At 57.7% G+C, this 12,008-nt stretch overlaps 1 protein-coding gene across 1 annotated transcript in view; it reads left to right on the top strand.

Moving 5' to 3' along the window:
- Window positions 1–11,733, top strand: part of TMEM132C (transmembrane protein 132C) — a 377,044-nt gene extending 365,311 nt beyond the window's left edge. The window contains 3 exon segments of the mRNA XM_058281216.1: window positions 1,656–1,847; window positions 10,151–10,705; window positions 10,707–11,733. Of these exon segments, the coding sequence (XP_058137199.1) occupies window positions 1,656–1,847; window positions 10,151–10,705; window positions 10,707–11,309 (1,350 nt within the window). The 3' untranslated portion in view covers window positions 11,310–11,733.
- Window positions 11,734–12,008: the final 275 nt, after the last annotated feature.

The following is a 12,008-nucleotide window of genomic DNA, read 5'->3' as shown; positions in this document are numbered from 1 at the left end:
CCTCCCCCCCGTCCTCCTCCCCTCCTCCGCGCTCCCTCCCCTCCTCTGCTCGCCCTTCCTTCTTTCAGCCACTCTGTCATTCTGCCATTTGTTCATTCAACAGACTCCCCTCAAAAGCCTCCTCCCTGTCTTTTGCTCAAGGAAACGTACAGAACGCTGGGCATCAGGGCGGCGGCAAGGGAGCGGGAGATACTGGGGCCAGAGGCCTCTCCTCGCCCCTCCAAGGCCCACCAGTGCTGGCGCCGCCTGTGGCAATGTCATTCTCGGTCCTTACACGACCACCGCTATTGTAGAAGTAACGGATGCATGGCTGTCATCTCACCTGGGCATCCCAAACCCACTTTTGGCTTCTGAGATGAGGCAGAAAATAGTTTGGGGCGAGGCTGCATTTGGGGGAGGATGGACTGGTTATAATTCAGTTCCCCTCAACTCCAGGTTCACATAGAACGTGATTTAGGTGACACAGCGTAGTTCGTTTGCCACTCTTCATGAGTCCAGTTAGCAAGATGGCCCTGTCCCATCCAGCTGGCGAGGTTGTGCAGGGCCCGAGGTGCCACATCTGAATGGGAGGGGCATTCCTTTTTATAAGACGTTTTGCTAAAATTCACATAAAATTCACCGTTGTAAGTGTACAGTCCAATGGCACTTACCCCATTCGCATTGTTGTACAGCCACCGCCTCTGCCTCGTTGCAGAACATTTTCATCACCCCACAACCCCACTCCCAGGAGCAGTCCCCCCATTGCCCCCTCCCCAGCCCCCGACAGCCACGGGCCTGCCTTCTGTCCCTGGTTGCCTTATCGTGGCTATTTCATGTGAGTGGGCTCACAGTACGTGGCCTCTCGTGTCTGGCTGCTTCTACTCAGCCTACTGCACGCAAGGCCCAGCCTCATCCGAGCATGTCCAGGAACCTCTTCCCCTGTCACGGCTGGACAGTCTTCCCTAGTATGCATGTGCCACCGCGTGTTCATCGCCCATCCTCTGAAAAACGTGTGTTGCTTCCAACTTCTAGCAGTTGTGGATGGCGCTGCTGTGAGCATTTGTGTGCGAGTTTGCTTGAGGGCCTGTTTCATTTCTTGGGGGGTGTGTTTTGGAGTGGAATCACTGGGTCATATACTAATTCTTTGTTTAACCCTCCGCGGAACCAGCGGGCTGTTTTTCACAACAGCTGCACACTTGGACATTCCCACCAGCCATGTACTATGGTTCAGTTTCCCCACCTCTGCACCAGTGCTTGCTGTTTCCCCTTTCTTTTTATAATAGCCAACCTGCTGGATGTGCAATGGTAGTGCGCTGTGGTTTTGATTACATTTCCCTAATGACTAATGACATTGAGGCCCTTTTCATGTGTTTGCTGACCATTTGCATATCTTCCTTGGAGAAACGTCTCTTTGAGTGGCCATTCCTTTTAGGATGGGGTAGATGTCAGTACTTATTTTGATTTTCAAAGACATGGAAGCAGAGTGTCTTAGAGGAGGTGTGACTTCCTCTGGTCCTTACAAAGGCACACTGAGCCGGGGATCTGTTGACGCAGGTGTGGGGCTCCTTAGCCATGTGGTGGCCCTCCAGGCCTGGTGGGATGGGGGAAGAGTAGCTGTGAGGGTCCAGCACCTGCCAGCAGGTACGATGGCCTCGTCTTGTGCTCTCCAACCCCAGGTGTTGTCCCCACTGTCCGACTCCATCCTGGCAGAGAAGACGGTCACCGTGTTAGATGACAAGGTCTCGGTGACAGACTTGGCCATCCAGCTCGTGGCCGGGCTGTCCGTCACCCTCCACCCCAACACAGAGGACAGCCGGGCCCTCACGGCTGTGGCCACCGCCGAGGAGCTGCTGCGGACCCCCAAGCAGGTAGGGCCCACCTGCCAGAGGGGAGGGGGCCGATTTGGCAAAAGGTGTATGTGGGGGGGACAGGGACCGAGCCGCTTCCCCGCAGGGGCCGCGGCCTTGCAGACGGCGCCGCTGCCCTTCCCCGCCGGGCTCCGGGCGGTGCGAGCCAGCGTGACCAGGGCGAGGTCAGCCGTGCCAGCCTCGCCACCCCCGCCCCACTCCAGCAGCAGAGCCGCCGGCTCAGACTACATCAGATCACGTCCTGACCTGCTCCTGATGCCCCGTGGCCCCCCATGGCCCTTAGGACAAAGCCGCCCACCCCGCGACGTCCCTGTGCCCGCGTGACAAACCCCAGCCCCGCTCAGGCTCTCGCGCACCCCGCTCGGGCTTCTTCAGGGTTTGCCTCTACTGATTCCCCCAGGATATGCGCCCCCGGCTTGTCCTGAGCCGTGACGCCGCCTTCTCGTGGAGGCCTTCCCTCAGCCCCAGAAAAGAGCCCCGCTTTGTACCCCCCTTATCTGCGCGTTTGCGTATTTATTGTGCTTCTCCCGCTTGGAATGTCAGCGCAGAGGAGTCATACCTGTTCGCTGCTTTGTCCCCATCGTCCAGCAGAGCGCCGGGCACACAGTAGGTGCTCCATAAACGGTGGTCGAGTGGGCTGGAAGGCAGGGCTTCAACGGCCTCGCCCCGGGCCCGCCGTGTGCCGCCGCCGTGCGCAGCCCAGCCACGGCCGCTCCTCACGGGGTCTGCCCACTCCGCAGGCCTTCCTGCTTCCGAAGTGGTCACTCGGCGAGACACGCGCAGGCCAGCAGCCAGGAGGGCCAGCGGCGTCCCAGCTCCGGTCCCGCCAGCCCCATGGCCTTGGCAGGACACTTCCCTGCACTCAGCCCCTGGAGCGATGGGAGCAGCGTCCGGCCTGGGGAGCCGCTCTGCAGGTCACTTTCGAGTTCAGTCACGAGCACTGCTGAGAGCCCTGCCCATCAGGCAAGGCTGCGGCGGCGCGGCAGCTTCTCCATGGTTCTCACGGCTATCTGCTTATTACTGTCATCACCGTTTCACTCAGGATGCTCCTTAACATCAGACGCAGTCTTGGGTCAGAGCTCTCTGCTTCTAATCTGGTGTCATCTGGCGACTTACAGCCAGAAGCGGCAGGTAGACATGACAGCCAGGCCTGCGTGGACTCGTGCTGGGGGCCCGCCCCTGCGGCTGGGGCAGGCGAGGACAGCAGAAGAGGACAGCACTCAGGGATTAGCAGGAGGACGTTGTGACCCCTTGACACAAGTGATGGAACTGAAGAGGACCGCACTCAGGGATTAGCAGGAGGACGTTGTGACCCCTTGACACAAGTGATGGAACTGATCGTGTCCCAGAGTGGGGAGCACGTCAGAGGATGTGAGGGTCAAGGGCACAGACGTGATGGTGAAATCTGGGGGCTTAGATTCTACTAGGGGAGACTGGAAAGTTCCAGCCGCCATGCAGGGTTTCTGGGCCCATGTAATTCCAGAGCCACCAACTCCACAGCAATGTGGGCTGTGAGCAGTGCCTTGGCTTGTTGTGTGAGCGGTGGCGCCTGTGCCAAGCGGAAGTGGTGGTGCTCAGTGAGCAAGGTGTATCAGCTATCTACTGCTGCGTAACAAATTACCACACACGCAGTTGCTTAAAACAACACCCGTGTCACCCACTTTTCTGCAGGTCAGAAGCCCCAGTGGCCCCGCTGGGGTTTCTGCTCGGGGTCTCCCAAGGCCGAAAGCAAGGTGCCAGGCAGGCCAGGCTCCTACTGAAGCCTCCGGGTGAGAATCCACTTATAGGCTCCATCAGGTTGTTGGCAGAATTAGTCCCTCGCGACTGGAGGGTTGAGTCCCCCATTTCCTCCGCTGTTGGGCAGGGGGCTCCGGGGCTTATCAGGGCTGCCCCCCCTCTTCCAAGCCAGCCACGGTGCACTGAGTCCTGTCCGTGCTTCCCCTCTGCCAGCAGCCAGAGAACTCTCTCCACTTGTAAGGGGTCCTGGGACTTCCTCGGGCCCCCCTGCTCATCCAGGACCATCTCGGTCGTAAGATCATCTGGACCCTAAGACATGGCGAGGCCACAAGAGTGGGACCGCAGCATCTTCCCAGGTCCCAGGAAGTGGGGTGGGGCCTCTTCAGCCAGCACAGGGGTGCAGGGAGGCGGGAGCACATTGGGTCCTCTTCCAGCCCGGGGACAGCTAATCAGCAGGGCGTTCCGGGTTCATGAAGAGCCGAGGAAGGAGAACAGTGGAGACGGGGGAGAGGGCAGAAGGTGCGGGGCTGTCTACGGAGGGTGGAGGGCTGCGTGCCCAGCGCCCTGGCCGGGGACAGGCTGCCCCTGCCCCGTCCGCACGCCCATCCGTCTTCATCTGCTGGTGGTAATTGGAGGACCTCGGCACGTCTCGGGAGGATTTATGGTCGTGGTCCACCCAATTTGCAGACACGACTCTTGAAAGGCTCGAGCGCTAAATCATTTCAGGGCATGTGTTATTTTAAGTCGTTTGGAATTTCTCATCTTAGGGAAATGCGCTGGTCCTCCCGAGAAAACCCTGTGTTCCAGCCTCGCCGTAACGAGCCAACGACAGGGCCTCATCTCCGTGACGCAGCAGGGCTGATGGAGATGGATTTTGGCAAGCCCAGCGTGTTCTGAGAGCTTAATTCACCCTGTCTGCCATTCAGGGGCCTTGTTTTATGTTAAGCTCTTTCTGCACCTCGAGTCTGTGAAGAAAAATTAATTCAAATTGAAAAGTCAGCCAGGATGAATAGCACACTGCGTCCGTGGGTTTAAGCTCGGCCCTTGGAGTTCAGAAGGCTGGCTCCTTGTTCTCGATATTTCCAACTTTAAAATACAAGATCTGAAAGGTTATGGGAACAGTAGCACGTACTTGCTCCCATGGCTCATTTCTTCTAAAGAAGGCGAGGATGGAAGAGTGAAATGAAGATGTACCTGGTGTTAGCGCCTTAGAAGGAGGCTGGTCGCCTCGTCGGTTTGTCTCTTTATGTGGTGGAGAAGAGGGTGGAACGGACACTTCAGAGCCACGGCTTCAGTCGAAGCCTTGTTCCCCGGGAAGCTGACCCTGAGCCGGGGATTCAAGTGCAAGTACTTTATCTGGACGGTGAAGGAAGCCCATGAGGGACTTGGCAGGTGCTGCCAGGAGGGGAAGGTAGCAGGTGAAGGGTGTGATCAAGTCAGCCACTGCGGGCAATGGAAGCTCGTCTCTGCTGGGGAAACTGAGTGAGGGCCAGGGGAGCTGGGATACACACACAGGCAACCATCTGCCAGAGGCCGCTTCTGGAGGCCTTCACCCCTTGGCGGGCTGGCGACGGGGACAGCAACGGGCTCCAGAAGCGGGAGAAAGACCTTGCAGGGCTGACGGGTGCAGGCTCAGAGGGCAGGTCCTGAGGGGGCATGGCAGGTACCCACAGCCAGTGCTACTCCGTCTTGAAGTTTCCTCTGCCGGGTCACACACGCCTTCGCCAGCCCGTAAAACCCGGGCTCTTTCCAACACAAGTGAGAGGCCCCAGCTCAAACTGGACTAAACAGACACGGGGACGAACTGATTAACGCCCAGACATTGGTAGCTTCCGGTATACGAGGTCCAGGTGCTCAAATGCTGTCGTCGGAAATCTTCATTCCGATGAGGGGCATTTTTCCTGAATTCTAGGGAATATTCGCCTACTACTGCTTCAGATATTGCCTTGCCCTATAGTTACCTCTTCTTTTCTTTGGAAATCCTATGAGACAGATGCTAGGCATTCTCATTCTCCATTCGTTTCTTTGGACCTTCCTTCCGTATCTTTCATCTCTCAGTATTCCTATTACATGTGTAAGTAAATGTCTTAAACCTCCATTGCCCAGTACACTCATCCTCCCACTCAACCTGTCGAATCGACTATTTAAACCACCCACTGAGTAATTAATTTCAACAACTGTATTTTTCATTTCGATGTCCTATTTGGTTCTTGTTACATCTCCCTGTCTTTTTGCACTTACTTCTTGCTTTCAGTATGGTTGCTACTCCTTTTAATTTCTATTTTATTTCATAGTCTATCAAATTTTGTCAGTTTATTTTGTTTTATGATTTTAAGTCCTTGTTTGATGATCTCCCCATGTGAATTTTTTATGACTCTCTCGTGGTGGAGCCTTCTCTCCTGCGGTTTGTAATTTTTTTATTGTGAGCTCCTCTTGAGCTATGATTGTTTTTGCTTTGTTTGGTTTCTTTGGAATTCCTGTGCAGTTTTGTATTTGCAGGGGCCCATTACAAGTCGATTTCTTTGTTTTCGGTTCCTGTGCCACAGAGATAAAATAACTTCAAACTCTACTCCTAAGCATGGAAGACGTGGGGTTTTGCCTTCCAGTGGAATCGTTTTCTCCGCCGTGTTTAGGGCACAAACAAGCATCGTTGCCATTGCTGCTCCAATGCGGGGGACTTCCCATCCCCCGTGCCCAGGGTGGGCCGCCCTTGCCTGGTCTGGCTCTATGGAGAGGGTCTCATTCGCCATCCCCTTCTCACAAGGTCATGGTCTTGTCTGTCTGTGGGCACGAGCATCCCAGCCACTGGCTGGTCGGTCCTCCTAGCACTTCCTGCCAAGACCTTCGGTATCCACTCACTGCTTTTACAATCTGGGGTGTGGCCTCTTTCACTTCTGGTTCCTGGGAATTTGCATTTCCCTTTTGTATATTTACATCTGGCTTGTAACCAGCCAGTCCACACTGTGACTGGAGCCTGTTCTTAAAACTCTCTCTCGCTATCTCTTAACTCTCCCTCCCTCCGGGTTGGCCTCATTTTGGGGTAGACTCTTCCTAAATGATGGCAAGATGGGTATGCCCAGGCCCAGGCTACATCCCACCAACTCCATAGTCCCAGAGGAGAACAAGCTCCTCCTCCCTGTAATTCCCACAAAACTCCCAGGTCAAGTCTCACTGGCTGCCTTGGATCACGTGCCCATTCCTGAACCAGTCATTGTGAATGGGGCGATGGCATGTTCTGATTGGCCAAATCTTGGTCACATGCCCAGCCTGGACCTGGAAGGGGCGGAGGACTTGGATGAAGACTGGAGAAGTGGCTCCCCAAAGGAAAACTTGAGTTCCAGTCCCTACCAGTCAGGGAGGAGTGGAAACTGGGCAGGCAAAATAAATGTCCACCCTGGACCCTGTGGTTTGGTGTCCACATCCTTATATTCAGTTGAGGAAACTGAGGTTGAGAAAGATGGCTTTTTTTTTAATTGCCCAGGATGACACCCAAGAAAGAGTGGATCCATATATTTAATTCAAGCTCTCTCCAAGCCACGTGCCCAGAAGCCACGATAAGAGCAGACACTGGGTCCTTCTCCAGATACCCTGGGATTGCATTAAAGCATCCAGACTGTGTGCTCACTGCCTCTTCCTTCCCGCTCTGCTCCTGGCTTCGCCTTTATCACAGCGCCGTGGCCACCCCATTTCACTGCCCCTCTCCCTCCTGGCCCGGGTCAACTCCCCTCTCCCCATTCCCAAAGAGCTCCCTGATTACATGTTGAGAGTTAAAATTCACACTCCAACTTATGCACAAGCAATAGCCCCGCCCCCACTGGGCTGTCCAACTCCCTTCTAAGAATTCTCAGCACCAACACAGGGCCTGGCACAGAGGAGGCTCTTAATACAGATCTGATGAATAAACGCGCAAAGGAAAGAGGAATGAGTCCCTGAAGGTCTGTGCTCGGAGAACTGGGAGTAATTCCAGACACGTGTCACAACTGTTCCCTCCAGTCACTGCCCTGATCGGTGGCTGCAGGATCAAAGGCGACTGGGAGAGCGCCCGGCTTGGGGGGAGTCGAGCCCGACTGCCCGCACCATCTTGGAGGCAGAATGGGGGCTCGTGGTCATTGTGGGGTCCACCTTCCACGTTGTTGTGAAGATTAAGCACTTAGAAGAGGAGCGTGCCCAGGGAGTTCTCCAGCCTTAGCCACCGCCGTCCCTGTGGCAGGCAGAAGGACAACCCTGAAAGCTGTCCTTGTCCCCACACCCAGGACCTCTGAACATGTCGGGCCACGTGGCAGAAGTGGCTTGTGGTGATGTTAAGGAGCTTGAGAGGGAAGTGGATTTGGCCCAACGGATAGGCCATCCGCCTACCACATGGAGGGTCCAAGATTCAAACCCAGGGCATCCTGACCCATGTGGTGAGCTGACCCATGTGCAGTGCTGATGCGCGCAAGGAGTGCTGTGCCGCGCAGGGGTGTCCCTCGCATAGGGGAGCCCCACGCACAAGGAGTGCACCCCGCAAGGAGAGCTGCCCTGCGTGGGAAAAAAAAAAAAAAGTGCAGCCTGCCTAGGAATGGCACCGCACACACAGAGAGCTGACTCAGCAAGATGACTCAACAAAAAGAGACACAGATTCCCGGTGCCGCTGACAAGAATAGAAGCAGACACAGAAGAACACACAGAGAGTAGACAGCTGGGGTGGGGGAGGAGGGGGAGGAAGGGGAGAGAAATAAATAAAAAAATAAATCTTAAAAAAAAAAAAAAGGAGCCTGAGAAGGAGAGCATCTCCTGGACTGTCCAGGTGGGGCCAATGTAGCCACAGGGTCCTGATGAGAGGGAAGCAGAACGGGGAAAGGGGTCAGGTGATGTGGGATGATGAGCCCCCCTCCTCCCAAAAAGGAGGTGACCCCTAGAATTGGAAAAGGCAAGGGAAGAGCTTCTGCCCCGGCGCCTCCAGGAGGAGCGAGCCCCGCCCACCTCTCATCTGCAGACCCAGCAGACTCATTTTGGACTTCCGGCCTCCCAGAGACTAAGATAATAAATCTGTGTTGTTTTAAGCCACTGAGTTCATGGTAATTTGTTCTATCAGCAATAGGAAACCAATATGATCATCACCACCATCATCATCATCACTAGTTGCATGAAGGAGAATAAAAATCAGGAGTGGCCCGTCTACACCAGCCTCTGGCTCTCGGGCAGCTGACAAATAGTTTTGTCTTCCCAAGAAACTTAGTCCCCTTCGGGGCCTCATGGTAACTTGCGTAAAGCTGCAAGTGGAGAACGAGCCTTGCACTGCCTGAAAGAGGCAATGAGCCCGTCCCAGGCCCTGGAGCTGCAGCGCCTGGTGCAGGAGGTAGAGCTCTGCACAGGCGACCCCCAGCTGCCTGCCTGACCCCTCCTGACCTCTGCTGCGGCAGAGGGCACTCTGTCCAGCTGCCCGGGTGTGCCCCGGGGACCCCTTCTCCCGTAGGGACAGGGCTGAGAGAGACGTGGCCAGATGGATGTCCAGGAAGGCAGCTGCAGTCAGGCGAGGCATTGAGCTACGAAGTGGACAGGGGAGGGGACAGCGGCTCGGCTTTCCCAGCAGAAGGCGGCCATGGGGGCCTCTTGCGGGCCTGGCAGTGGCCACCCCCGAGGGGGCTGGAGCGGAACAGTGAAGGACCGGGCTCGGCCCTGGGCGCTTCTCTTAACCCCTTCGCAGGACCTGGTGGCCCCTGGCAGGTCCCTGCCCTCGGGGAGCTCCTGCTCTAAGAGGGGGCAAAGCACCCACAGCCCCCTGGGCAGCGCCTTCTACCTTGTGTGAACTACATGGGGGCCAGCACAGCAGAGGCCTTCTTGTCGGGCCTGGGGCGTGGGTGAGGGGGCCTGGAGGGCTCTGGGGCTCTCGGGGAACGGGGCGGCCATGCGGGGACATTCCGAGGCCGGTGGCTTTCACGTGCACCTGCTGGTGTCGGCAGTGGGGAACGCCGCGTCGCTGTCTGGCTCCTGACCGAGAAGCAGCAGACGCTTCCTCTAAACTCTCCCCTCCACCTGGCTCCCGCTTCCGCCGGTGGTTGGTTCCCCCAGAGCTACCTGGGGAGCACAAGGACAGCACGACGAGTCCACCACGTAGCAGGCCGCGCGGCGCGGTCAGCTGCATCCCCCTGCACAGAGCAGGGCCGGCCTGCAGGACGAGCGCCACTCTCCGGCTTGTCCTGCAGAGCGCAAGAGCAGGGAGGCGAGGGGGTCCCTGCCTCTAGGCCCGCGCTCGGGCCACGTTCCCTCCCGCCTCCTCCTAGCATGGACGCAGCCACCGAGCCACGCAGGGACATGACAGGAAGGGTCTTCCCCGGGGCCCGTCGACTCGGGCAAAGGCGCTCAGTGTGTCCGGGCGATGTCCTGGTCACCAGGCCACTGGGAGTATTTCTTTCTGCTAAGGATTATGCAGGGACCATTATCGCGCAGCGACCTGCATTCTGGTTTAAATTGAGGTGACTCCTGTGACCTGAATGTTTCCTGCCAGGGCCCCCGGTGCCTGGAGTTCAGGTCCCAGGGTGGGGGCGACTTCTAAGGGCAGCCCCCTAACTGTGTCTCTCCCCTAGGAAGCCGTGGTCAGCACGTGGCTCCAGTTCAGCGATGGCTCGGTGACACCTCTTGACATCTACGACACCAAGGACTTCTCCCTGGCTGCCACCTCCCTGGACGAGGCGGTCGTGTCGGTGGCCCAGAGCCACTCTCCGTGGTGGCCGGCAGTGCTGGCCGAAGGGGAGGGCCAGGGGCCGCTGGTCCGAGTGGACATGACCATCGCCGAGGCCTGCCAGAAGTCCAAGCGCAAGAGCGTCCTGGCCACGGGTGTCGGCCACATCAGGGTCAAGTTCGGCCAGAGCGGCGCCGACCCCGACGGCGAGGAGGAGCTCAGGAACCACGCCAGCGACCGCCGGCAGAAGGGCCGGGAAGGACCCGCGCACGGGAGCGCGGCGGCGGAGCGCGAGGAGGCAGTGCCGTGGACCCCCGCCACCACGGCCAGGCCGCTGCTGGACAGCAGGGCGGCCAAGAACAGCCGGCTGGGGGGTGCGCGGCCGCCGGGCGAGGGGCAGCTGCAGAACATCCCCATCGACTTCGCCCACTTCCCGGCCCCCCGGGGACGGCCCCGGGCCGGGCGGCCGGCTGCAGGAGGACGGGCTGGCGCCCGCGGCCCGCGGCCTGAGCGACCTGGAGATCGGCATGTATGCGCTGCTCGGCGTCTTCTGCCTGGCCATCGCCGTCTTCCTCATCAACTGCGCCGCCTTCGCCCTGCGCTACCGGCACAAGCAGGCGCCGCCCGAGGGCCAGGCGGCCGTGACGCACTCCCACGACTGGGTGTGGCTGGGGAACGAGGCCGAGCTCCTGGAGGGCGTCGGGGACGCGTCGCCGCCCCAGGACGAGCACACGACCGTCCTAGACCGCGGGCTGGGGCAGGACGAGGAGCGCAACCGCCTCCTGCTCAACGGGGGCTCCCGGCAGCCCGCGCAGAGCCAGGGGCCGCGGCCGGCCGACGGCGGGCAGGGCAAGGACCAGCGGCTGGCGGCCCTGCCCTCGCCCGCCTGCGGGCCGAAGAGGGTGAAGTTCACCACCTTCACCGCCATCCCCGCCGACGACGGCCGCCCCACCGTCAACTCCATCCTCGGCGGCGACGACGAGGACATCAAGTGGGTGTGCCGAGACGTGGGCAGTGCCAAAGACCTTCGGCGTTACCTGGACGGATTCCAAGCCCACGTGTAGGCCCCTGGCCCGAGGGCCAGCGCCCGCACGCCTTCCTGCGGGACCACGTCGAACTGGGGACCGAAGATTAGGCAGGGGCGGGGCGGAAGGAGTCTGCAGGGGGCGAGTCGGGAGCGGCGGGGACGCCCTGGTCGACCAGTCGGCCGTTTTGCAGCCAGGAAGGGCCATTTTTGTATCAAGGAGATTTTTTTAAATAGTTGATGAATGTGGATGTTTTTTTTGAAGGTCGGAGGAATGGACTCTGGCAGGGGGACGGAAACCTTGAACTGGGCGAGGCGAAATTAGGAAGATTATTTTATGAGTCAAAATATAATACAGACAGGCTACCAAAAATCATTTGTTAAAAAATGCAAAATGACAAATAAAAAGAGACAGAAACGGTCATCTGTTTATATTTCTAATAAAGGAGCAAAGTAGAACATCAGGGCCTGTTGAGGGACGTGTTCCTTTTTAATTCCGTATTCCCTTTCCTGAGGATGACCGTTGACTGTCACGTGGGGCGGGAAAGGGGCCGTTCCTGAACGTTGGTGGCATCTTGGGATAGACCTGAGAATTTTAAAATCTTTTCCAGGCTCCACTTTCTTCTTTTTCCACAGTTCCTGGTTTTTTCTTTTCCTTCTGGTGCCCTAGACTTCCTGTGGATTTGTAGTTAATGTTTATTTTTGACAATCAAGTGGAACATTTTTCCTAAATTAAACA

The sequence above is a fragment of the Dasypus novemcinctus genome, chromosome 19, assembly GCF_030445035.2.
Source record: "Dasypus novemcinctus isolate mDasNov1 chromosome 19, mDasNov1.1.hap2, whole genome shotgun sequence".
Classification (NCBI taxonomy): Eukaryota; Metazoa; Chordata; class Mammalia; order Cingulata; family Dasypodidae; genus Dasypus; species Dasypus novemcinctus.
This window is presented reverse-complemented; position numbering and strand designations above follow the sequence as displayed.